Source organism: Ixodes scapularis, unplaced genomic scaffold (assembly GCF_016920785.2).
Source record: "Ixodes scapularis isolate PalLabHiFi unplaced genomic scaffold, ASM1692078v2 PGA_scaffold9__187_contigs__length_104089568, whole genome shotgun sequence".
NCBI classification, from domain to species: domain Eukaryota; kingdom Metazoa; phylum Arthropoda; class Arachnida; order Ixodida; family Ixodidae; genus Ixodes; species Ixodes scapularis.
Genome location: NW_024609884.1, coordinates 88026322 through 88054010, shown reverse-complemented (window position 1 = coordinate 88054010; position 27689 = coordinate 88026322). Strand labels below are relative to the sequence as shown.

Genomic DNA, 27689 nt, shown 5'->3' with positions numbered 1-27689 from the left:
TTTGGTGGGCAGTGATGCCCTGGCAAGGTATACATTGTGACAAATCTTCTGCCAGGGCCTGCCAACTGACTTGGGAGGTGACAATGACTGCGTGGGCCATTAGAAACGGGACACTCACCAACTTCCCCAATGGTACTGTTGCAGAACTTTTATTGATGGAACAATGCTGAAAGCCCAAGTGACGCCCAATGCTTCTGGTTTAACTGCCTCGGGGTATAACGGGACCCTCGTTTAACTTTGTACGATAGTAGAGGTTCATCCCGTGACAAAATGGCACAAGCCTGGTTGGCCTATTTGAAAAAGAGGTACTCTGCCCCAACATTTTTGTTTCTCGACTAGATTTCACGACTGGCTCGGGGGTTCCACGAGGGGCCGGTGAAAGACAGAAGATTGAGAGATCGATCCAAGGCCACATACATGTAGCAGGGATCGAATGCCAGGGAGTAGACGGGGCTGTTTCCACGCCCGACGTAGTACATCTGAAAAAGGGAGGGGGGAGCAACACGCATTAGTTATTGTTTCAGTGCACCACATCTCGGCTGGACCAGCAAGTCATAAAGCCGTGAAAATGTGGCCACGTCTTTGAAAAGAAAGGTGCGACCACTATGCAAGCACACACGTGTCCGATGTGGGATGTACCTCGATGCCTACACAAATAGCAGACTGCAAGTGTCCGAGACAGGTTTGAACAACAACCCACAACCTAAATTTTCTTCTATGGCCACTTGGTTACACGGAAAAGCGGCAAACCAAAGATGTACAGGCCGATGCTAGCAGTCCCCAAGTCGAAAGCTCGCATAGTTCACTTGAGATGGGGTGCAACAAGAGCCGGTGCTGACCTTCACTGGTCGTGTTCTACGCCGGTCCCAAAGGCGCACAACGCCGTAGCGGTTGGTTCCGCTCAGCACTGTAACATTGTGATCCGATGCCACGCAGTAGACGGCCGAGTCATGTGGATCTTCCCAGGCACACACGCTGCGCCAGAAAGAGAGTTTCTTTAATTTCCTCGCACCAATGGCAACTGGGATGTCTACCATGATTATGTTTTCATATTCCCCCATTATATTTTAGAAAACTTCCCCCATAAATATGGAGCAACCAAGACGTCGAGGAGAATCAATAATGAAATTTAATGGTATGGAAAACAAAACAACCCATCCATAACATTAGTACAATGCTGAAATAAAAGGCAACAGTCAAACCTTTTGTATGCACCATAATTTAAAGGGGTCATGAAAAGAAATTATATCTACCTGATCTTAATTTTTTTGAAGGGAAACTTCGGTCAATATTTTTCAATTTGGGATTACGATTGTTTTCAGCTCAGTCAGTGTCCCTAAATTACAAGGTATAATTTTTTTTTTTTTTTTCAATATTGTGTGTAGTTTTATTAATAACACGGCTCAAAGTTTGATTAACCAAAACTATCTGCTCGAGAGGCATGGAAACGGTGATCATCAGCTGTACGGCCGTGACCCGATGTCACCGTGATGCTTTGGTATGCAGTACGATGTGCAGAATCAACTACAGCACCACCATGACATGACGTCACGAGGGTGTTGCTGTACGCGTCGCCCAGTGTTGCCTGACTAAAAGCTAACCTGCTTGCTGCCCGCTAAAGAGCAGCTGGTCGCATCTTTAAAATCGGCTTTAGTGGAGTATGCGGCTTCACTTTGACGTAATATCTTGGTTGTGATCATATTTCAAGCTACTAAAACGACACTGATTTTTTTTTTTTTTTGGTTTCGTTTTTGATTGGAGTTGCTTTTTGAACCACAAAAATGATGATTCCTATGTATTATGGCAAAATATTGCTTACGCATTTTATAAACTGTTTGAAATGGACGTTTTTTGGCCTATCTGAAGTGGCCAAGCAACACTCTTCTGCAGCATGAGCAACAAAATGTGCCGGTAGCTATGTAAAAAGGTTAAATAGATATTCAACCTTATTTAATCTTCACATGATAAATTGAGAACCAAAAAAAAAAAGTTATTTATTGGTGCTCTTGTATTAGTTGTACGATACCACGTCATGCAACTGAGATACAATTTCGGTTTCAAACACATCGGCTGAAAAAGAAGACAAAGTCTCGAGCCATCGCCGAACGGATACTGCCAAGGAACTAACCTGGTGTACAATGCTGTTAAAACTTGAGTCAGTCCATCTAAAAGATTTATCTGAAGTTGGTGGTCCTTTTCATTCTCCTTCAATGAGCGCATTCAAATGCACAACAACGTCTGGATATTCTGTTGTTCGGTAACCAAGCTAACCATGCTGCTGGTCATTCCGTGGCTCGCATTCGCTGTGGAATGCTGTTGCGGAACGTGATTGTTCGTAAGAATTACAAAACAGAGTGAAGCACTATAAAGAAAAAATCACCCCAGGAGGTTTCAAACCCAGAACGTTGCAAAGTCTTTAGTGAGAAGGGACGTGCCAGAATTTTCGGTCATCAACACATCTGGTTTGAGAGGTTTACGGCCGTGCGTATTTTTGCAGATGAAATCCTAAAATGTAGTATTCCTTCATTTTTTTTTTTTTTTTTATCGTAATCTTTTTTAGCAGAAACTTGACATGCCGCTCTCCTCAAGTAGACAAAGGAGACTCATTTCGCTTATATTTACAGTCTCTTGGTCCTTTTCCTGCGAGTGGAACAGCGTTTTTGCAGTTCAAGCGAGGACGGATTCGCCGCATTCCCGGCCTGTCATTTGATGATCATATCAGGACGCAGCTCAACCTATCAAGGTTGTAAATGGTTTCTTCAAACCCTCCACTGTAGCACGACATACAGCAGCACAAGCAACATACGGTTTTGGCGTCCGGTTGAAAACATAAAAGCCAACCTCTGTGCAACAGGCGACGCTGGAGCTCGAAGAGGTCGGCCATCTTCCAATTATCTGAGCAAAATATCAGACGTCTGATATCACCCACTGACTCAAATGCGCGATGCTATCATCGCACCGCAGTTGAAGTGATAGTATCTCACACTCTGCCTTTGCTCACCAGGTATGGTCTATGTCGCCATCTTGCACAGACAACTTATTGTGACCAATTTGAAGAACTGAGGGAGAAGGTCCCCGAGAAACCGGAATGATCTGTTTAACATTAGTACAATGAATCTGGATGATAAAATAAATGTTCAATAGTCCCTTGTAATAACGAAATTGCTTTTTCTGAATTATCGTTTATCGAAGTTAAACGTGGTCCTGAGTGAAATGCACGCATTTTGAACCTTGAACCAGATTATTTAAAGTATCGGCGGCCGACCACGCTTATTACGAAGGCCGAGGTGCCGAAGCAGGCAAGCCTACACGGAGGCAAACAGACACCCTTGCATTCCGTACCCCTTCTCCACTGAACGGCAGATAAATTCGTGAGGCTGCAATCTGAGGCATCCCAGCTTTGAAGCCGTGCAAGAAGCCAAACAAAACTACAAATAAATAAAGCCGAGGGAGGCCGCTGCGCGTCAGTTTCAATCAGCGCCACCCCATGGCGCTGTGTGTCCGCGCGCCAGCAAAAGGAATCGGCTGGCGCGCTCAGGTGGCGGCATGGCCACCCGAGTGCGCCAGCCGATTCCTGTAGCCAATTCCGTGCCACCGATTCCATGCCGCCCACAGGCACGGCCGATGTCAGTGAGGCGCGGCAACTTCACGAGGACACGCGCAGGAACGACATTCATGCTTTCACATTCACAACTCATTAGAAGTGCTTAGGTGTACCTTGAGCCTTTTTTGATGAAAAATCGGCGTTCGCTAGAATGTCGCTCGACTAATTGAGTGTCACCCCTTGGGGGTATGCAAAAAAGGTCTTCAAAATTTTGAAGAATCGGCGGAAAGGTAAGCAATCTCGGTTCTCAGTCGCCAATTCTTTAAAGCCACGACTTTGTTCTGAAAGAACATGCCCTAAAACAGCATATAGTACATCTTTTTTTCTTTGTATTCTTTAAGTGTCAATAAAGAGAACAGAGTGCTGGTTTAAAACGTGTCCAGAGTACAGTTAGCGCCATCTATAGAGCTTTCGGAGCAGAAAATGATGTCTATGTGAGTTGCGTCACAAAAGTGACGTCACGCGATAATGTCACGTGTCTGGTACGCTTCGCCTTGGGGAGGCTACGGCTGCGCACTACACGCACACGTGCGTCGTATGGGGGAGTAGGAGTGTTTACCGAGAGTTGCTTAGATCTGCGAGGTTGAGAAAAGTGGCCAGCCCAAGTCTGAAATCGCCAAATAATTCAACATTCCGACATCGGTTGTTCGACACTGTTCACCATTTTGCAGAACAAGTAAGGCATACTGGACGGGTTCGAGAAGAGTTTCTTATGCAAAAAAAAGCGTGCCCGCGACCCGAAGATGAATGATGGCCAACTGCTTTGCGCACATCAGATTTTCTCTCGCGAGCGTGCTTGCCGAGTTGATTCCCAGAGCTGCAATGATCTCTACAGGAGTGTGTGAAAATGTGTTGGCGAAGCCACCGCGGGTAGCTTTGATTCGTTCGTGCTTATTGATGCGGACATTCCCGATGTTGCTTCTGCCGTAAACACCAAGCGACATCGGAAAAACACCTCGGGAAACACCAACGACTGCGGAGTCGAGAAACATCCTACAGCTGCTTCAAAACAAAGTGGAGTGCAGCGGCGGTGACGTGTTCTTGTACTGCCTGGAGCAGTTTAAGAAATGATGCCCGGATGAAATTGTCGGCAAACTCCACTGAATATTTTTTACTTGGTAAAGCTGCCGCGAGATGTTCATTAACTACGGTTTGTTTGATGAAATATATGGTCAGAGTGCATCGCAGTATTCCCGTCCACCTTCAAGGCTGCCGGCGCCGCTTTTTTGGCTCGGTCGCTTTTATCGTATTACCACTTATATCAAATATTTTTGCCATCCCGTTGACTTCATTATAACGAGGGATTACTAAGTGGGTTATTTTTCACGACCCCCTTAATGAATTTCAGATGGCCCTGAATCTATGATGTCTGCAAAAACAGAAGCACCAAGCATTTCCCAAGTAAATTGAAAGCTGATAAGAATTTCGATCCACTTGTATATGAGCCAGATGCCTGTGCAAATCTTTATGGCTGTAGCCGCAAAGTAGTAGCCCCGAGTAGTATGTGGGTATTTATTTCTATCTTTAAATTACAACAACAGTGACGTGACTGCTGCACTATATTTGTGGCAAATTGTCACCAAAACGTAAGGAATTTGTGCCGACATTGTGTCAAACCTTAGTTTCACCTTATAAATACTGAAACTAACAGCTCAGCTGCCACAACATGGCAGGATCATTCTACTCGGTTTTAGTGAATTCTCAAAACTTTAGATTATCACTTCTAATAATGCACTATTCCATTTGACCTTTGTATCCAACACTAGCAGTACTTGGAAGTTTGCATTGTTCCTCACTGTTTGTAATCTGTCCGGGCGGCCTGCAGAAAAATTGATGTCAAGAGACCTATGCAACCAGTTTTCCCACTCACAACCTCTTAAGGGCCCCTACTATTTCTGCTGCAAGCATTAGACCACTGGCACCCTGAGGGGCAGCCTCACAGTACCACTTGCGAGGGCAGCGCAGGTCCCAAAGCCGGACGAAGGTGTCGTAGCCGCAGGACAGGAGCTCGCTGGGGGTCTCGGTGCAGACGTGGAGCACTCCTGCGCCATTGCGGTGGTCCGTGCCCAGAACCGCCACGCGGGTTCCCCTGCCCAATACAGAAAGCCCAAGAGGTCGGTCCGATATTCTAGCTAGTTTCTTCGTGGGAAATGAAAGGTAAGGCGTAAAAGACAGACCACTGGTGACCAACAACTCAAACAGATTTCGGCAGTAAAGGGGCAGTCACAGGGGGAGAGCTCTCTCGGGGAGGGACATGCGTGACGTCGGCGATCGGTAAAACCAGCGGGGCTCCCTCCCTGGCTCAAGCATTCACACGGGCAGCGGGAGACAAGAATAATATATCGGCGTTGCCGGACGCATTTAGCAGTCGCACTCTCGACAACGACGCTCGGTACGCGCTGACGAGAATAGAAAGATGGAGGCGTACATGAAACGGCGGTACGCGATTATGGCAGCAGCGCTGTTAGATACAAAAGGCGATGAATTGCATCCTGCTAATAAAAGATCCTGAGCGAAAGGTTGGACGCAACACAAAAAGAATGCGAAATCCAAAACCAGTTGTATGAGGAGCCGCTTGAGGATAGCATTGAGGACGTAAAAGAAAGGTTCAACGAGCCGACAACATGCGCAAGTCACAAGTTAGGCGATCCCCATGCCACCGCCGGTATCCCGCAGAGCACTATCTGTAAAGTTGCCAGACACGCAAACAAAATACCGCCAATTGCGAAGAGCTCCAAAAAGATCCCCCATCCCCCAGGGATGTCTATGGTGGCGCACGTTACCACGCGATGCGTATCTCAGGGAGCAAAGGGAGGGATTTCTCCCCCGAGTGAATATCCGTTTAGTCGGCACCTGTCTTCCACATTGAGCCCAATAGTGGAGGCTGGTTCACACATTTACGTCAAAGTGTGTTTGATCGCTTTGCAACCGCTTAAAACGAGAGAACACACACCGACGCCATCTATCGAGTAGCTCTGGAACACTTCCCGCCGTATATTATGCCTCATTCTTCAACCATGGGCTCCGAATAATTCTGACACCATCATCCATTTTTACAAGATTTCATCTCGCAAGCAACACAATTTTTTTAAAAATCATATTCGGGTCAAAGCAAACTTAAGTTACATATCACTGATGAGAAAGCCCCCTGTGCTGTACCGCTACACCGTGTGGAAGCAATTTCCGCAAAACGTAATCGGTGCAATTTATGATGCGTGGAACGTATGCGTTTAGAACATTTGGACAGACTTGCAGAGATCGCATTGATTAATAAAAACAAATTTTGATGTCTAACTGAAAGGAATAAGTAATTTTGATCTCAATATACAGCCCAAAGAAAAGGTGAGCAAAAGGAGCTGGTGGAGCCACCTCAGAAAACACCGCATTGTTAGTGACAAAGAAAAGCTTCGCGGCGGTTAATATTATCATCTCTTCGAGTGGCTTCTCCATGATCAAAAGAGATTGTCTGCTATTTTCCGCCATTGCTGCTATGTTTTCTTTTTGCTGTAGCCCAAGCCGAAGCTAATCCGCACAGTATCCAGGCGATAATCCCAGCAGTTCCAAGATCAAGTCGCGGATCGTTTACTCGTGATGTCACGTGATATTACCCGCTGACATAGGAGACAGGTTACTCGGGAAAGATTAGGAACATAGCCCTCGTCTCCGAGGATGCCCCTCTTTCGAGCCCCAATCTCTTCCTGGACCCCTCAAGAGTGGCGTGCTTACGTGCTCAGGTCGTAGGCCTGGAGAGGGGCAATGCCGTTGCAGCCAGCCGAGCCCGTGATGAGGAGGCATTCCGACAGGGCCACGGAGCACACGCGGTCCCACATGGGGATGCTGTACCCAAGGCTGGACACGTGGCTTTTCAAGGTCCACACCTGCAGTGCACACACAGGCCGGGCTGCTCACCTGGGCAGGTTAACGAGAGCAGGACATGCCCCTTCCACAAGGCCCTCCGACTACCAGTTTTCTCTTCTCGCCTTCTCTCCAGCTCAAGTGGAAAGAGTCGAGGGCTTTCTGGGAGGAGCTCTTAACCTGCAACCGGCGCCCTACAACCCTACCAGCACCATAACTCACGCTGCTTTCCCATGCACTGTGCAGAACATACTGTAGAGCTTGGTTTCACTTCTAGCACCCAAGGACCAATATAGATATGCCTTATTCGAAGAGATGATATATACACCATCTCTTCAAATTTTTCAGCGCAACGGGAGAGGTTTTCTTTTGACGGTGTGTGTGTGTGGTCAGAGCGTGTGAGTTATTCTTTGCACTGTCACCTTTAAGTCATGAGTAGCCAGCTCGCCTTAAGAAGAAATGTATACGCCCACCACCAAACCCAAATCCATTGTGACAAAAATCTTGCACAGTGTTCTCCCCTATTTTAATTCCAGAGTAGCTCACGAGTGCCAGAAGTGTCACGAACCGGTTGAGACTTTCTCTATAAAAAATATTGTATAGTTAAAATTTCCCGAGCGAAATTGGATGAAATGCAACGAATACGAAAGTAGGACGTAAGCATTGCCACGACTTGCTCATGCTATCAAAGGTGTTGCGCTCATGTCCACTTGAAATTATTAGAAAAGGTTAGCATTACACACTGGAAAAGCTTGCTATGCTTAGAACCCAATTCCAAATCCTCGGATGACCTCGAAGCAGTGGCGTGCACATGGAGGGTGGACCCGTAAGAACAAAGAGGAATCCAACCTTTTTCACTTTTTCCTTCCGATATTCAGCAGCGCTTCCTTCCGTCACTCCTTGTTGAGAGAGAGTAGACGAGTCTCACTACTTTCAAGGAAGGCACATATGCAGCAATTAAATCAACCAAGGGCAAACACCCTAACAATGCTCCCTTCCCTCTTGTTCTCTTTCAACATTGCACACCGCTGAGTTCAGTTCAGTTCATTGGGAAACAGACCGTCCGTCACATTCCAATTCCTCACGTGGCAACTGGTAATAGGCCCGTTCGTTACAGCCGAACATTTGTCGTAGGAAGGTTCGTCGTTGTAAGAACTCGTCGTACATAAACCCCAAGGTCGTCGTGTGTTTTGTTCTTATTGGGTCTTCTAAGAGGCTTTGTGAGGGGATCAACCTGGGTAAACCCAAACAAGGTCAGCGACAACCCAAAGTTTCACATGGTCACTATTGTGGTAGCTTACCCAGAGAAGGAAGAAATAAAGAAACTTGGCGAAATATCTAGTGAACCCGGAACAAAAGGCTCGGGGTACACCTAAGCACTTCTTATGAGTTGTGAATGTGAAAACATGCCTGTTGTTCTTCCGCTCCCTTATTTCGTCTGCCCTTATTTCGTCTGTTCGTTCACCAAAGGCCGACTGCGCGCTCTCCTCAACGCTCTGACCTTGGGCGTGGAGCCGCTGCCTCGCTTGGCGGCGAGACGTTTTGTGTTACTGGCGCGCTGGCGGCGCAGACAGGCAGCGCCATGGGGTGGCAGTCGTTGAAACTAATGCGCAGCAACCAATGGGACCGAAGACGGACGGCTTCACTTTGCTCCTTTGGGATCGGGGAAACTAGGTGCCGTTTGGCTGGGCTTTTCACCTGGCTTCGAAGCTGGGAGCCACCAAATCGCGGCTTCACTTGGAGAAAAGAGTTTAAGTGCTGCTGGGTGCGGCTTCAAAGCTGATGACATTGGCTCGCTCCATGGGACAGTTAATGCTTTCACATTAAAAAAGGTCCATTCATTGTTTCTAAAGTTGCTTCTCAACATTCTGTGTACACTTCCAGAAGGACCTATCGTCTGTAGCTCTTTTGTGTTACAGAGGTCACCAGATTTGCCAATTTGCCCAGTCCAGGATGTTTCGGGCTTGGCTGCTGGGGTTAGAATTCAGGATGTCTCCCGTTTATAAAAGAGAGATCATTTAGGCTTTCAATCTTGAAAGGGGTGTAATAACGACTGAGAGAGGAGGGGCTATGCTGCTCCCCGAGGGGATATTCCTACGCTCGTATCAAAGTCAATGAAAGAATGTTGTATGGGCCTGCCAGGAAAAGGGAACTTGTAAAACTAAAAATAGAATCAATCTTGCAAAACTCTCGCATATGAGTGAGCATACGCATGCTGCAGATCAAACCGAAACTTTGTGTTTGTCATGACATGAAGGAAAAAGCAGTATGAACCAATATGTCATTTTTATGTTCCTGAATGTTTCATTGACAATCACTTTCCTAATGAGCTTTTTTATTACAGTTGAGGGCCGCCTAGCTCCACACCCAATAATTTTAAATGCCATCAACTCTGCCACTGATGACGATGCTTCACAGATTTTTGCTGCGAAGCATTGTAGCTGACTGCAATAGGCCCTTCAGGTCATTGTCAGCCACTATCGTGATGACAGCCGTCTAGAAACAGAGGGCAGCAGCACGCAACATTGTATCTTAACATGCTGATATTTTGCCCTAATAAATGTTTCCTTTTCAAATGTGACCATGACTTGTTTGGCTCTTAATTCTATTCGCTATAAAGAGGGAGTGAGTGTGAGAAACTGATATTTGCAGTGCAAGGATTAATTGCAATCTCATGAATTCGAGGTTTATAATGCAAATTTTAATGTGACAGCAATCCCGCGTGCCCATGTAGTGTCAAGTGAATGCAAGTGCCGTCAGTCAGTGACAAATTATCCTATGTGACCAGTTGCCCTGTTACCTATTGCTGTATTACCCAAGCATCAAGGAGAATGCGGGGATTGGTGCTCCACGCGTCGCACGTGCTGGCCTCAGCAGTAGTAACTTTTCTAAAGCAAATACCTAAAACAAAGGGCATCTTGCACGCGCATTCATCAACGCTTTATTTTGGTTATTTACTTCGAATCTCTTATACGGGAAAGGCGCGCGCGTGTGGAACACCAATCCCCGCATTTTCCTTGATGCTTGGGTAATACAGCAATAGGTCTATTGGCCTATAACAAAATCCTCACATGACGAATGGGCCTACACCCCCAGCCCACCTTCCTTTCTTCCTCCTTTTCTTTGCCCCTTTCTACTTCAAACTTCTAGTGCCACGCAAGAAGCTCCATTTGTCGCCACTGCATTACCACAGCCAAGTTCAGTCACACATCAGCCCATAAAATCCTGGAGACATAGGCAGCTGCTTACTCTGCCTTTTAGTAAGTCTGACCCTGAGCACATTACTGCAGTATCACACGCACACCATCGCTGCGAAGTGTGCAGGCGGCTAAATTATTTCCATACATAAAATTGCAGATCTGTTCATGTCTACATCTCCGTAGGATTTCAAGGAGTGTGCACATTGAGTGAAAGCAAAAAAAAAAAAGACACTGCTGGATATATGGTTGCTGGACACAAAGAAAGTGGGTGGTGAGAGTAAAGCCAACGGAAATCTCAGAAAACGTCGAGAGCGCAACAGTCACTTCTCACACTGAGAAGTGACCGTTGAGGGTAATCGGGTAATCGAGTAATTCCTCAATTCACATTCTCATCAACCAATGACCTTGACTTTCTCTTATGAATTTTCTTTGGAAAGGTTTAGCACTCACAACAGGTGAACTGATCAGGCCAAATGTTGCTTATACTGTATGATGTAACATCAATTATCAAGGATAACTAAGATTAAGACTGGGCATAACTTGCCTGAAAAGTGAAGCAGCTCTCAGGTGTTTAAAAGTCGACCTTAGTTTTCTCTATTGATATTCACCTACAAAATGTACCGTAATGCCGAATAGTAATCCCATGCTGTTCTCTCCGCCTAAAAATTCTTTTCTTTACTGTCTTAATCCACTCCCTAAAAATTGCCAACTGCCTGGGTAATGAGATAATGATTCTAGCTTACTTCCAAATGCACACAATCACATAACTACTACCGTAAAATCTCGTATGATTGCCCGTCCTGAGAGACTGCCCATCCCGTTATATGAGGTGAATATCCATAACATAAAAATTCTGAAACATCGCCCAACCCTTGATTTCCGCCGTATATCGAACACGCAATGTCCGACGGGAATCCCCTGAACCGTGCAATCTGCGGTACCGCTGCGTGTGATAAGTATGTTCACAGTGGATTCCCTCATGTTTATAGCACCGTGACAAGCGAATCTGCTGCGTCCACCATCAGCGGTATCCGTTCCCGTAACATGCAAGTTCATAGCTCATTCCCGCATTTTTCTTTTTCTGTCCGTGACTTGCGCACTGTCGGCTCCAGTGATACGCGAGTGTATGGCGGTTTTCCGCGTGTTTATCGCGTATCTCCTGCATCTGCAATCTGCCGTATCCACACCCGTGACATGCAAGTTCGTAGCAGGTCCTCGTGCTTTCGTCTGCGATCTGCGTGCGCTATATTGTTTCCCGAATACCCGCTTGTAGCGGGTTCTCATGTGTTTATTGCAGTGTGAAGTGCAAACCTGCTCCGTCTGCAATCTGAGGCACCTGTTCCTCTGATGGGAGGTCAAAGCTACTTCCTGCACGTTTATTACACCGTGAAACAGGAATTTGCCATGTCTGTAATCTTTGGTATCAGTTCCAGTTTCTCGTGGTTTGTAGCGGGAGCCCTGGCGTTTATCACTAATTTTTAATAAAATTTTGCCGTCACATCCCCAAAGATCGCCCACCCCATATTTGCCCCCATTTATCTCTTCATTCTGGGTAGGCATTCTTACGGGATTTTACGGTATATTTGTGCAGGATGAGATAATAGAATGGTGCCTTTTATACATATCTACACTCGTTTTCACTTCAAGAACCGTAGTAACAATAGTCTGGCTCCTCGCGTAGCATTACTAATTTCCCGCTTTACCTGGAGAACTAAGATATCTATAGATGCATTTTAGATTAGATATATGTTATCTTATCAAGACATACACCTTTCAAACGCCAAAAGCATCGCTTCTTCCTCCGACAACCAAGTCTTTTAAGAACTACCTCGCGCGGCGTACGAACAATGTGTAAAACTTCCTTTTTTTCTTGAGGAGAAAATGAGTATAGTTTTTAATAGTTTAATTTTTCCTCAATATTCTCCATCCATGAAGAAAACATTTTGTGCTGCTACTGTTGCACCATTGCTTTCACAATAAATTAGCACCGATGACTGGAGGCTTCGTGCCCTCGAACTGCGTACACTAAAAATCTTTGCCCGTATTGCTAGAGTTTTCTGCTAAGTGAGCTGCATTCTGTCTACGTGAATTCAAATGAATAAATCAAAATCTAAACACCTTCCTTGCTACAAATACCGGATTGCATTTCTTTCACATATCATTCCAAAACCAATGTGAAAACATTATTTTAATTATTCAAAGCACTATTTTTGCCAAAAAAAAAACCTAAAAAAAGAAAAAAGAATTGTGACAAAAAAAAAATGAAAGCCGTTTACAACTAACGCCGGATTAGAGCGCAGCTCTTGAGGGGGAAGATGGAAGGGTACAGAGGGATAGGTGACTTCCTGAGGTCACGTGACCTCAGGGGGGGGGGGGGGGGGGGGGGGGGTGACGTGAGAGTAACTCTCATAACCCTCGTGACCATCATGAGAGTAACCCCCGTAACCCTCATGAGGGTAACACTCGTGACCCTCGTAACCCTCACGAGGGTAACCCTCGTGACGTCATTATGGAAAACTTCCCATAATGCAACGCACGGTTACGCCGACGCCGACGTCGCTCAAGCTGGAAACGGGCGCCTAAGAGCTGCGCTCTGGAAAATATGTGGCAGTGAGGGCAAAATATTTCAGCCTCCCCTGCCTCGAAAACATGAGATATGCCCGGCTCCTCGACCCTTGTTTACCCTCTTTCAAGCTATCTGAGCTCAACAGCTGTGGCAATGACACTGAGTCGACTGAATAGAGCAGGACCTTGACCGTCCTGTCCCGGGATCCTGTGACCACCACGTTCTGGGTGTAGTCGACGCAGCTGATGGCCTTGCTGCTGCAGCGCCAGCGGCAGTGCAGAAGTGCCCCCTGTGCAGCAGTCCAGATGCACAAGGAGCCGTCACTGCAATCCCAGCACAAGGGCCTCCTTAGCTCATTGGCAGCTTACACGGCATCCATCATTATGAGACGGGAAGGGTCATTCAAGGCCTAATGAAAAGCACTAACAAAGTCATGCAAGAGCTAAGACGCTGCTGCCCGATGGTCTTGGTTTTATAAGAAAGGGCAGTAATTAGAACTCTTTTGCCCTTCCCTCCGTTGGAGACCTAAGAAATAGCAAATAGACTGAAACCGCATTTGCAAAGTGCCCATTTCCTCATAAAGCATTTACTGCCGCTACAGCTGGGCTGGACAGTGCCAAATACAGACGTGGAATGGGCAGGTTGGTACCACAAAACAGAAAGGCTGAGTGCACATGGCACTTGACTTGGGGCTGTTTTCTGTTGGTGTTCAACATTAGTGGCAAAGAATGTCAACCGATATTCTGAGGTTCCCCCAGGGATTCCTCTTCCCAGAATCTACAGTCTTTTTTTTCTGCCAACTAATTAACATTTCAACAAGAAAAACTTGACCTACGATTCCGCGTATTAAAATGCTTGCAGTTGGGGTAAAAATTCAATATAAGCGTTCACTTTCAACTCTTTCCGTATCACACCTGTAGGCAGTCCATCGCCCGTGATCCATAATTACTGTGTGCTGCCAAAATTCGAATTTGACATGCAGGAACGCACTGCACTGCCTCATGAAAAGTTTAAGAATTACAGTTTTGGTTTCTCTTTGGCTTTGCACTTTCTCATAAGCTGGCTGAGTTATCAGAAATATAGCGCACGGTGGTAACACTTGACAAATATGGCGTACTGCTGGTATTGGAGACTGCTGCAAAGACTGCCCCAATTGCGCGGTTTAACTGCATTTGCTGCTTGTGTTTTGGATAAAAGGAACAGTGAGGTCTGTAGATGATGCTGGATCCTTTAATTTGAGCTCAGACAGCAATGATTTATCTCCGAGGCCCGTAATATTGACAGGTGCTTGTCAGAGAGTGTTGTTCTAGCTTTCCAAGCTGTACTGGGCCAGGGCATGTTTTATATGTGCTACTAGCCATAAAAAATGCATGAGAGGAAGAATTCCAAGCAGTGCTGTCTTGTGCCAAAAAAAAAAAAAAATGTGTTCTGGCAGATCTCTGCATGCAACAGCTTCCCCAAATGGCACGGTGCCACGAAACCACACTTGCGGATGGACCCAAAGCAAAAAGACAAGCTAGAGCACCATAACTTACATAATTGATAGTGGTGGATATGGTGCATATTTTGTACATTTAGGATTTTTTAAAATTCATTGCATGATTCGTAGTGAAGCCAAAAAATGTTTAATCTTTTTGTTCTCATTTTTACATCCACTCCAAGTTGAACAATTCAATTTGGAAAACTTTTTCCATCCATTAATGCCCGGGGGGGCGTTCTTCAGTCTCGATTACCTGCCTTGATTGATAGCCGAAGAGCCTCTGCCTGTCTCGTCATTAATGCGATAAAGCAGTTGTGGAGAGCACAGACCTCGTAAACTTGTAAATAGTGCTCAAACTGGTAAAACCCTCCGGCATTCAGGTGCTCGAGGAGCCCAAAAGGGGAAGCCCCGGGTTCCTAGGGGGCCCAGTTTGAGTGGAAGTTTTCGTTCCTTCCAAAGGGCAACTTCTTTACTGCATCTTCGTGTATCACAAAATTGTTTGCCCCGGACCCTCAGGACAGAACTAGGGCCCTGCTCCTAAGGTGTTGGCAAGGAGAATTGAGCGCAATGGCACAGTGTAAAAGTTTGTTCAAACACTTCCGTTTGCTTAGGACCGAGCTCTTGCGCTCTCTTACGATGATTGAACACACTGGCACGCTGGCACCCTCTGTGAGCTGACCCTGGAACTGCATTTCACTAGAGCCAAGCTTTTCCAGCATTTGCGAGATCAGATAAATGTACTATCACGAGAAATCGTCGTTTATAACATTGTGATTTAAGAACCAAAAAAAAAAGAAAGGAATTTTAGAAGAACCAAGCGTTTGACACGATAGATGGTGCCAGCATGTTCTCTCGCCGCAAGAGAAGAGGCGCACGGTCGTAAGCGGTTGCAAGTAGTGACTCGAGGGGCAAACCAAGGGCACCTCACTTTCCGCCACTCACAACCAGTCCTCCCTTGCAGACAAAGCGGCCGACGTCGTCCGAGTGGCCGCGCAGCGTCAGGCTCGGCTGCTCGGCCACGCTGCCGTCTGCCAGCCGCACCAGCCTGAGGATGGCTGAGCCCCTGCTGTACCAGAGGGCGTCCCTCTCCAGCTGCAGCCACGGCATGTACCTGGCAAGGGTGCACTGTCGGTCCACCAGGTCCCAACGCCTCACGGCACCATGCCACCAAACGTGCTTCACTCGCACTTTAAGGGTGCATTTTCAACGACATTATATTTAGGTACACCAACATCTCGAGAATATTTCCACAAAGATTTATTCATTTCTGCTGCAAGGTTAATTCGCTATTAATTATTTTCGGTGCCTCGGTGCTATAAAAAGATAGAGATCTCGACACTTTGCGTGCATATTTCTTCATTCCATGCTTTCAGCATAAATTTCGTTTTAGTCAATCGATCGTTTCTTAATAGGACTAAAGGAAAGGTTCATTCTTCGTTTTTCCTAACTGATAATTAATGAGGAATGTGGCTCTTGAATTATTTTTGTACTCTATCAATATCTTTCATAAAAAAATATTAAAACTTTCTCAAGGACACAGAAGGCATAAAACGTATTGCAAAACAATCTTGGTATTAAAATAAATGACTTTTTACAAACTCCCTTTCACAGTCCCACCCTCTTGACATTCTGCTCTGCATCTGACAAGAAAGAATGCTGAACACTGCATTATTTTGCAGTGTTCAGCTGGATTTTAATTTAAGCATGATGCAACAGTAGTGAAAGGCTCAAAGAAACTATTCTATATTCAATTAGAAATTATTCAGCCAAAACCACTATTTGCTTCAAACGAAAACCCACTATTCGCACATGCCTACAAAAATTTTATGTCTCTATTTCTCTTCTGGTCTCCTTAATTGGCCATGCAACAATATGGAGTGAATTTTTTCTTACATTACACATGCTTACTGGCACTAGTGTAGTATTCCAGGTATACTTACACATACGCCACTGACCCAGGAGCTTCTTTGTTGTGGTGAAATTTCAAGGATAAAAGCTAACTATTTCTTTCAGTCTCTCCTTTGCATAACTTAATGACATAGAGGGGACTCCCCCATGATGACGAGAGCTGAATGCAGCTCAAGAATTGGACACGAGCACAGCATAAGCACTTGACTTGGGCTCGTAACAATCAACACCTTGTAAAAATTTCGGTAGTGGCTCGTGTCCAATTGCTGTGGTGACTGGAACGGCCAAACTCTAACGAAGTCTGGAGCTCAGCACGTGCCCTGTGCTTGACCGAACTCAGCACATAGCTACGATTAACATTGGTGGCACAGGGGATTTGTGGCCTGGAAGGCTGAGCAGCCACACCTTGCTCATCTGATCTTGCAGGTGAGAGCTTTCGCCCTAGTTACACTCTCATGTACCGTAAAAACCCGCGTATAGCCCGGGTTTTTTTTCTAAATTTTAGGGTGTGAAATTTCGGCCCCGTACTATATGCAGATCTCAAAACTTTTCGGCCCGAATTCACAGTTTTGGTTTGGGTTTCGGCATTGGGCAGTGCTATCATCATCATTAGGTGTCTGCGGCTTCTGCGTTAGGTAGGGTTAGCGGCGATAGTCCTAGAGACCTACAGAACAGGCGTGCAACAGCGGCCATTGCAATCACTTGGCGCACATCACAACGGCCACAATTTCCTGTGATTTTACACCATGTCAGGACAGCGCAGGCAGTACTCGGCTGCCTTTAAAAGAAAAGTTATTTCTGCTGCCGAAACCATCGGCAACTGTGCTGCGGAGCGGCAGTTCGGTGTGAATGAGCGGAGCATTCGCGGTTGGCGGAACCAGAAGGAAGCCCTTTTTGCATGCACCGGCCAGAGAAAAAGTTTCCGGGGACCGAAAAATGGAGCGTTTCCCGAAGTGGAACGAGAACTGACGGACTTTGTTCGGGAGCAACGAGCTGCACATCTCGCAGTGAACATCAAGCTGCTGCAAGCAAAGGCAAGGGAGATCGCTCGAGACAAAGGCATTCAGCGGGCGGACTTCAAGGCAAGCAAGCATTGGGTGTCTCGCTTCATGCGCCGCACTGGGTTCTCCCTACGTCGGCGTACTTCGATCTCGCAGAAGCTGCCAGAAAGCTACGAAGAGCTGCTTGTGGCTTTTCAGAAGCACGTGATTTCTTTGCGAAAGGCAGTCCTTCAGTTGGGCCAGATCGGCAATGCTGACCAGACGCCGGTGTACCTCGAAATGCCCTCGGCTCTAACGGTGCATCAAAAAGGCTCCAGGCAAGTTACCGTGCGATCAACTAGGAACGAGAAAACGCGGGTAACTGTAATGTTGTCCTGCACGGCAGACGGTCGCAAGCTGCCACCCTACGTGGTGTTCAAATGAAAGACGCTGCCGAAGGGGGAGAAGTTCCCAAAAAATGTTGTCATCCGCTGCCAGGACAAGGGGTGGATGGACGAATCGCTAGTGCAGGACTGGATAAAGTCCGTGTGATGTCGACGGCCCGGAGCACTGCTGGGGTTCCCATCGATGCTTGTGCTCGACGCGTTTCGGTGTCATCTGGCGGACTCCGTGAAGTGACTGCTGCGCGACTCCCGCACCAAGCTCGTCGTCATCCCGGGAGGGATGACATCCCAGCTGCAGCCACTTGATGTGTGCATTAATAAGCCGTTTAAAGGGCAACTCCGCTCAATTCCGAAAAATTTAGGCTTCCTTGTGATTCACATTCACAAAGCACTACTAAACAACTCTACGTCTTCGGATTCGCGAAATGTGGAATATTATTTGTGTAATCCTAATTTAAACATCAGCAGATACCGAAACCGAAACTTCGGTTGCGTCAGGCAACATCGGTCTCGGGTTGTCAGAGGCATGGCACGTCACGTCGAACCACGTGGTCTTGTGACGTTCGGGAGGGAGCGAAAAACAGGACACGCGACGCGGGCAGGTTTTTCTTTTTTTTTTTTTTTGTTTTTTTTTTTATTTGACGCGGGCAGGTCGCTTCGCGTGGCGTGGACGGTGATGGCCTGGGGGAGAGGGGGAAGGGGACAAGACGAAAGAGAAGGGGAGCGGAGAAACAGACCGATAAGCGCGCAGGGCAGCCCAAACTAGCGCATCCGCGTTACGGCGATCACGTGGACGCCCGATCAGCCAACACCGGGAGGAGAAACTCATGACGTCATCGTTCAATTTCGCTCTGAGAAGTAAAAACAAGCAAAACGTGAGAATGACGTATCATGCCTCTGACGTAGTGGCTCAACGTTGGCCGCTCCAACTCCGTGGCATTGACTGCGCTGATGATTGCGCCTCGCGCCGCACGCTAGAGTTGGCAGATTTCGGCGACTTGGCTCGCTTGAAGGTTTGCTGGCCAGTTTATTAAATAAATAAACGGAATTAGATCGCAATATTTGACGTGGGGTCTTCCTATATGATACTGAAGAGGGCTACATAGTTTTCTAAATATCAAAAATGAAGCGGAGTTGCCCTTTAAGGACCACATCAGGCGCCTGTATATGGAGTGGATGAGGTCCGGAGAGCCGGAAGTGACCCCTGCCGGACGGCTGAAACGGGCCTCGCTAGCTCTGCTCTGCGCATGGATCGCCGAGGCGTGGGCCTGCATTCCCGAGGCGCTGGTTTGTCGTGCCTTTAAAAAGTGCTCCATTTCAAACGCGCTTGATGGCACGGAGGATGAGGTGCTGTGGGAGGACATTTCCGACAAGGGAACTTCGGAAGAGAGTGCGTCAGACGAGGACGACGAATAAGGTGTAATGTAAATAAATGCATTTTTCTGTTTTTCTTGAACTATATTCGCGTGAAAACGTTTTTTCTCGCGTTTTCTATCCCCGAATTACACTTCGGACTATATGCGGGTCCGAACTATACGCGGGTTTTTACGGTATTTTGACACCGAAGTGTTGTGGGTGTTAATCTGTCTGTTTACCACGCTAGTATAGGATGTTTTTCCCACTTTCATTCTCAAGAAAGAAGCAAGCACTATCTCCTACCACGCTCGTATAGGATTTTTTTCCCACTTTCGTTCTCAAGAAAGAGGCAAGCACTATCTCTTTGTACCGAGGGCATTGACGCTCATTCCTAGAGCCCACGTGTTGTTTGCTGTTTTTGTGCAGCCTTTCGATCCTTGCTGGGGATGTGGAGCGGAACCCCAGACCTAGGGATCTGGAAAAGCTTGAGGGCACACTTGACATACTTGTGCAGTCCACACAGCGGTATCAACTCGAAAATGCGAGTAAGCTCTCTAGTTTTGCGGATGGTGTAATAAGTCTGACGGAAAGGGTGACTCAACTGGAAAATAAACTTGAGGACATATCATGTGCTCAAGACAGCATTGTCGCTGTCAAAGCAAAAATGGTTGCACTTAAAAATGACGTCAAATTGATCGCTGCTACCCGTAAAAACTTGTGCAGTGCACCAAGCGGTTTGGATTCACTGGGCAACGCTGGGAGAACTTGATATATAAGGGTACTCCCGATGAAGATAAGGAATCTTGGAACAGATTGCAATGGACTTATCAAACTCAGCTAAACACAGAGGTGGGCAAAATTGATAGGGCACACCGGCTGGGAAGAAAGTGACTGGACTACTCCTGACCCATCATTGCTAAGTTCCGAAGTTTCAAAATACAACAGGAAATCCTTGACTTGCATCTGGACTTACACAATTAACAACCTTACGAATCTGGATAGATGAGGATTTTTCACCTGACGTTCATTATACTCGAGAAAAGCTTTTGGGAATTCGCGGCAAGCCTTATCGACTGGATCAGAAGCGCATACACCTGGTTTTTCATAAGCTCGTTATTGACAACCGGATGTCCCCATGCAACGCCGAGTCAGATGATATGATCAAACAGGAAAGGAATAATGTACCGGTTACAAGGGACCCATGCTGTCACATAAGGGAGTACCTTACTGGGAATGTGTCTTTTTTTGTTGCCAATTTTAGGAGCCTCCTTTAAAAACAAGATGAATTTTCGAGTTTGGGTCAATATCTGTAACCCTCACTTCATTCTGGGAACAGGAACATGGCTTTCCAGTGAAACTGAAAACCAAGAGCTTGTGCTTGATAAAGATTGCTTGATTTATTGGAAAAGTAGATTACATTCAAGAGGTGGGGGTGCACTCATCGCTGTTAAAAAGTGTTTTCACTCTGCTCTTGAAGAATTGAAAATGAAAACTGATATCGGAATAATCTGGGTTCATGTTAAAGTTTCCTTTTTTTTATGTTCTTGTCGGTGCATACTAAAAAAGGCCACATGTATTTGTCTTTATCATGTGATCACTTGCTACCCAAGGGGTGATTTTCTAGTGATGTGGGTCCCGGCAGCTAAAATCCCTAAAAGAATTTTCCGGTCACATGACCGGCTTCATGGGGACAATTATAACTACATAATTAACGATGTGATCTAGAAAAAGTAAATAAATACAAATATTTCTGCATTTCTTTCATTTTTTTCTGACTGTTTTAGAAGCTGAGAGCTAATTTACCTCCATGAAATAGGTGTAATATATCCAGTCTTGCATTCATTCACATTTATTTTAATGTGTCCCTCCCCTCCCCTCTCCCCCCTCTTTTTTTAAAGAGTGGTTACTTCTTCCCGCTCACTGCAACATTTCTAGACAAGATCATTCTCATAAAATTGGCCTGTCAAAGACTAATAAATTTTGAAACTCCCCATTACATATAAAACTGCTGACAAAATAAAATGCAAATAAGCTTGTGAATTGCAATTTTTCTGTCATCCGGCATGTGTGCAGAAGTGTTTTTATGATTGCTGACATCACCATCTTTTTTCTAATTCTGTATGTGGAAATAGGCTATTCTTGAAAGTTATATAATAAGTGACTTTTTGTACATATGCAAATGTCCTTTTCCTTGAGTGTTCAATTGCTATTCATTTAATACACATGTCGTTTTAAAGGGCTACTGAAAAAAAAGTCTGGTTGGGACACGCTAATCAAGTAAATTTTACGCGAAACAAAATTTTTTTTAGAGCAATAAAGACTACTTGCTAAATCCTCGAAGCACCCGGCCCGCACTCAAGTAATTATGGGGGAATGGAGTTCCTTCAGCTCCCTCGTGCTTGGAAATTCCAACCACTTCTATGGTTACAGAGTTTTGAGTGTAATCCAGAGTCACCCTGAACAAGCATCGTATAGAGCCCAAGGACCTGTCATATCACTTCTCGTCAATGTCAGCATTTTCAATTCTGTGCATGCTGTCCACCCTTCAACATGGCTGAGCTGCAGAAATCTCTTACATTATTATCATTCTCGTACAGCTTGCTCGTATGCTGGTATTAAGTTCGAAACGCTAAAAATGCTATGAACAGCCCCGCTGAGTCCTAGCTAAATCCTCGTTTTGGTTGTTGTGAACTCTCGGCTTTTTAAGCAATTCCTGCTAAAACAACGCTCACAAGAATGATAATATTGTAAGAGATTTCTGCAGCGCAGCCAGGTTTAAAGGTGGATTGCATGCACATAATCAAAAACACTGATATTGACGAGAAATTTTGAAAGTGATATGACAGGTCCTTCGGCTCTATCCGACGCTTGTTCATGGTGACTCTGAATTACGCTCAAAACTGTGTAATTATGAAATTGGTCGAAATTACCGATCAGTAGGGAGCTGAAGGAACACCGTTCCCATAATTCCTCGAGTGCGGGCCGGGGCACTTGGGGGATTTAGTAAATGGTCTATTGATGGCACGAGATTTATTTCAAATTCTGCGCGCAAAGTTTATAAAGTCACGGAATGGTCATACGCTCTTTCCACCTCAACAAGATGGTTATACACTCACTCCACCTCAACGTGATGGCTGAGCCGATCCACTTCTCGTCCACGTGCCCGAAATGCTGAGAGAGAAGACAAGGGGAAAGGAGGTGACTACCGACTGAATCGCGTCCTCGCGCCGTCAATATTGCTCTAAAAAAATTTTTTTTTTTTTTCCGTGAAATGTATTTTTTGACACTCTGTTTAAAGGACCTGTGCAACAGTTTCAGTGCTTTGGGAGTTGGTGTCTCAACCTTTCTGAAGCAAAGAACAAAAAACCGCTTTTGCCTGCATGTCCTAGTTTTTATTTTAAGAATGAACAAAGATTGGGGTTTTCGGCACCTCTCAATTCCTTCACCATCTTCCGAGTCATGTGCACTGTGACATCAATGGGGGTGGCGCGGGGTTCCAGTGAAGCTCTCTCTCTAGAGCCATCAGTGAGCAGCGAGAACTCATCCGCTCGCGACCGCGTGACCACAGGCTGGCGAGCGCAGCGCGAACAATATGGTGAAAGGAGGTATGTCTCATCCGGGTCCAGCCATACCATCTGGCTCTGTTCCCCTCCCCCTCCGGCATCTGGCGGCTGTTTGTAGTAGCAGATAGAGCTGACGGTTTTGTGGACCTAGGATAGATGGCGCCACTAAAACTGCGCATCATAAAAATTTTGTCGATGACACCAGGTTTTTGACGCATATTTATATTTATGTTGGAACGACGAGATTAATAGAAAAGTTACCTTTTATGAAGCAGGTATTTGCACTACTTGTTATCTTTCTACAAGACCCCCATTGACGTCACGCCGCGTGTTTCTCATGGCCGCCGCTCGCGGCTGCAGGTCAAGGAATATTCAAATTTTTGCCTCGCGATTATGTGGCGGAATCGCAACATTTCGAAGGAAGGAGAGGTGTTTTCTGTCCTTTGTGACAAGATGAACAATGTCAAAACTAGAAGATGCCAATTCTTTCAATGTTAAAATCGTTGCACAGCTCCTTTAAATTGTTAAAAAAAAAAAGAAAACATTTTTTTCTTTTCAGTGGCTTTCCGGTTAGGTAGTCATACACTGTGTTTGAGAGAGGACAGGGCTGTGTGAAGAAACATAGGAACCCTCCAATTGGCTGCGTCGGGGAAGTTGTGTACAAAATTCCGTTCGATGTTGGGCTCTGCTACGTGGGCCAGATGAGGTCGGTGCGTAAATGACCGCCTCTTAGAACACGAGAAATGTCTCTCTATCATCTGAACTAGCCAAACATATTGCCGAATGTAATGTGTGCTCACCATTATGGGAAGAAACCTCAATCTTGTGTAAAGAAAGTGATTCATTTAAAAGAAAGGAAATTTGAGTAAAGGGACCATAGAAATTGTGTGAGCTTATAGACGCAAAAAAGTTCCTTCTGCTGTGAGTTGTTTGTTGTTAGGGGTCTAAGGAGTGCTGTCTTTCGCTCGGTGCACATAGCCTTGACGGGGATTATCATGGCGGGTGTCTGCTCTTGGTGCGCTGTCCAAGTTGAGGCTCAGTCTGTCTGGCTGGCCGAGTTCTGTCAAAACTATGCGGCAGCCTGTCCGTATGAACAGCTATATATTGCTGTTGTTTCGCGAAGAAACCCAGCTATGTTTGAAATTATGTGTCATTTTGTGGGTTATTTTATATCTTTCAGGGTTTAGATTATGATGTTTCCTGACCAGCTCGCCTACACTATTTTGCTTCTTGCAACTGGAACTTAGCTGCCCTTGTCTTTAAAACACTAGGAAACATCAAATCCTAAAACTTGTCATAGATACTTGAACTATAATTCTTGGTGATCCGATTGAGTGAACACAAGAATAAAATAAAAGAGAACACTACGATAAACAGAGCTGGAACATAGAAATTCACAGTGCTCAAGAAGTCAAAGAGGGAGCATAATTTTATAAAAAAAGAGAATGTCCCGCAATAGCCTTCCACTACAAAACTTCTCCAGGGGCAGTCGTTTAAGGGGTGATGCAAACATCCAGTGTAAGATAGCGCCTGTCAGATATCTTCCGGTTCTAGCCTTCAACACATAGTTACACCACCTATTCTACCACTTCCAGCCTGAATACATGACCTGTGTCGATTGTCGCACGTGCTTATTTTTTCTTTCTTCCTAGTTAAAGGGGCCGTGCAACAGTGTTTGGACATCGGTCAAATAATTGTGGTAGTGGTTCCCTGTCATGTCTGGATTAACAAACTGAAAACAAATTTTGCCTATGCATGTTAGTTCTTTAGAAAAAAAAAAGTCAAACAATTGATATTTTCGGCGCCTCCAAACCACCCTCAATTCGTAGACCTTTTTGCGAGTCACGTGCGCAGTGATGCGCAATGGGGATAGGGAAGATCCGGTTAGGGTCTCTTTCTTGGCGACCTTGAAAAATGGTCCAAGCGATGTGGAGAGGGGGAGGGGGGAGAGAGCAAAGAGCCTGCCTTTTCGTAAAGAAGTTCAACTGACATAGAAGCACAACATATGTGAGGCTCAAGAGAGGAATAGTCTTTTTCACCTCGGGCAATGGCGTCACCAAAACTAAACATAGTACAACCCTGTCGATTATACGAGGTTTTTGACGCATTTACTAATGTTGAAACAACAATATTTATCAAATATAGCATTACCGGGTGTCTCAGATAGCGGCCAGGCTCTTTAAATCAACCGCAAAAATCAGTTTCTTAACCTATCGCGCTATGATTTTGTGCAGCGTTGCCCACAGGTGGTGCATTTTTTCTATAAAATTTGCAAAGAGCGAATTTACCTGAGGAAAAAGTAAAAAAAGAAAAAGGCTCAACTCCTATGGAAATGCAGTGAAAAAAACCGGTCTTCAAACAAGAGATGGAGACAAGAGATGGAGAAAGCGGTCGTGACGCTAACTGTTGCCAACGGACGAGCATATGGCGCCGAGAGCCAGCAACAAATAGCAGACAATATTACTTATTCAAAAGCGGCACGAGTTTTTTTGATGTCAGTTGCCAATGCATGATTTTATTATCCTTACTAATAAAACACATTAAATGTGCACATAATCGATTAAAAAATAATTTGTCGAGTTATTTTGACTGCGTTTTTTTTTTTTCTTTCTCGGGGTACTCATGTCGTCTGCTTTGCAGTTCCTTGTTGTTACCGCGCCTGTTTTTGGTTCTGCGACTGTCGCCACCTGCACTTTTGAGTCGAAAAAATTGTCTGCTAATACGCTGGCTCTCGGCGCCGTATGCTCGCTCGTTAACTGCAGTTGGCGTCGCGACCGCTTGCGCCATCTCTTGCCTCCTGTGCCAAACGGCGTCCTATTGATTAAAGACCGGTGGCTTCGCTGCTTTTCTATAGGAGTTAAGCCTTTTTCTTTTTTTACTTTTTCCTCAGGCAAGTTCGCTCTCCGCAAATTTTATAGAAAAAATGCACCACCTGTAGGCTAGGTAGCTCAAAATTGTTTGTGCGATACGTTAATAAACCGATTTTTGCGGTAAATTTGAAAAGCCTGGCCGCTATTTGAGACAACCTGCAGATTCAGCACATAATGGCGCATCTTGCAAACTTATTACATTATACCCATTGCATGTCACACCGCAAATCGCGAAATATTCCTGTTCTTTTCTTTAAATAAGGCAACGGAATCGCAATATTTCAAAAGACTAAGGCGGTATCTCCATTCCCTTTGGTAAGATAAACAACGTAAATATTTAAAAGTGCAAATTCTTTCAAAGTTAAAATTGTTGCAGTGCCCCTTTAACCTTCTTGACAAGTTTCATGTTCCCCGTTGGAGTGACAAACCTGTCATTATGCCAAGGGATGAAAAAGACTGCTATAAGTGATAATGACGTCTCCAACACTTTGTCACACGACTGGAATAGAACGATTTGAAGCAACTTAGCGTTTATGAGAAAGCTCTTCTCCCACTTTTGCTCACTTGCAGCTTTCTCCTTCCCTCGCACAATGGCAGCTTTGTCTGTCCCCTGCTGGAGGCCAGCGTGGGCACAGAGACGAGTGCTGCATTCGGTCGATCATGTCTTCCATCAACACTCATGCCGTGCTGCTGGCTCTGCTCTCAGTGTTAAGGGGGCCTCCCCAAGCCCCACCCATAGAAGAGCCTCTGCCTTATTACGGGCCAGCGACATCAATACTAATCAAAATTGTACATCAGTTTTTTACAACCCGCTGTTTCCGGAGGCTGAGAAACTCAACAATGTGAAACAAACATTGTACAACCTTTGGCAGTGTATATGCTGGGCAGCAGTGCAGAGCTGTGATAAGCATACTGAGACTCCTGTGTTTAGTTCCATTCGATGTGGGCTATGGTGCGCGATGCAACGTGCCAGGCACAGGGAGTGGGTCCTGAGCTCATGCATTCAACACTCACATGGTGTAGTGCTGCAGAAGCACCTTTTCGTCGTAGCGGCCCGTCTGCCAGCGGACGGACTGCCAGCACTTGTCCACTGCTTCGAGCACATGCCGGGAGCTGCAACAAACACCAACAAGGTTGAAACCTTCAATACAAGCGAGGTGCAGCTGAGAGCCAGTTTTACACATCGTAAAACTTTACGAACTTTCGGTTCCATTTCAGTTTCGACAGGAAAGCTATCTAAATAGGATTTCCATGGTGCATCGAGGGGCGCTCTAGTGTGAAAAACCCCGGCTGCCCGAAGCCGTTTTGTACGGCAGAAGGGCGTGCAGATGCTCTTGGTAAACGGGTTCGAGGAACAGTTGGTCGTGCGAGGGACGGCGTACGAGCGGACTTACCGCTGCACGATCCTCCTGTCATGCTGGTTGGTGGCGACCACATTCTTGCTCCGCTGATTCCAGATGTAGCTCTGCTTTAGGAAGACATTGAAACGCCTGCAGACGCAGCTAAGCCGTCCCAACGTCTGCACGTCGCAGTACGAGAACACGACGTACAAAACGTCAGGTGGGAGCAATGCAAACGCATCGGCCGTGTATGACATTTCGGGCAGCGTCCGAACCACGCAGGGGCGAAGGGACAGAACAAGCGTGCGATGAAGTGATCGTGGTCTTGGCGTTTCGTTCGGTGATTTTCATTTTCTTACGGGCTTGGTTTTAGACGAGAATTCTGATAAATTTTGACATTTTTAAAACACCGAATCGTACCTCGGAGGGGGCCTTGAGAAGCTCTGTTGAGGGGAAGGGGGACTGGCAATAGGAGAGCCTGTATAACAGAGTCAACAGAGTTTCCAACTGCTCGCTTGGGGTCACGTGTGTTATGGCACCACATTTAAGGGTGACAACAATAA

General features: G+C 45.8%; 1 protein-coding gene across 2 annotated transcripts; it reads right to left on the bottom strand.

The window, feature by feature from the left end:
• Window positions 1–133: 133 nt before the first annotated feature.
• LOC8032693 (F-box/WD repeat-containing protein 4) lies at window positions 134–27613 on the bottom strand. 2 transcript variants are annotated; one of them, XM_040499057.2, is made up of 9 exons: window positions 27181–27591; window positions 26801–26899; window positions 22470–22524; window positions 15634–15816; window positions 13410–13548; window positions 7331–7482; window positions 5550–5693; window positions 840–975; window positions 134–479 (listed from the first exon to the last, which is right to left on the bottom strand). In XM_040499057.2, exons 1-9 carry the CDS (start codon window positions 27221–27223, stop codon window positions 336–338), a joined length of 1095 nt encoding a protein of 364 aa, XP_040354991.1. In that variant the 5' UTR covers window positions 27224–27591; the 3' UTR covers window positions 134–335. The 2 variants fall into 2 exon arrangements, with proteins under 2 accessions (XP_040354991.1, XP_029844964.1); XM_029989104.4 differs by lacking the exon at window positions 22470–22524 and having other exon boundaries at window positions 27181–27613.
• Between the last annotated feature and the right edge of the window lie 76 nt (window positions 27614–27689).

Excerpts from the sequence above, each read along its gene's own strand:
- LOC8032693 (XM_029989104.4), bottom strand. The coding sequence starts at position 27,383 with ATGTCATACACGGCCGATGCGTTTGCATTGCTCCCACCTGACGTTTTG. Across the intron at positions 15,817-26,800 it reads CTTCTGCAGCACTACACCAT|GTACATGCCGTGGCTGCAGC; the intron begins GTGAGTGTTGAA and ends CACCCTTGCCAG. Across the intron at positions 13,549-15,633 it reads CTGGTTGTGAGTGGCGGAAA|TGACGGCTCCTTGTGCATCT; the intron begins GTGAGGTGCCCT and ends CTGGGATTGCAG.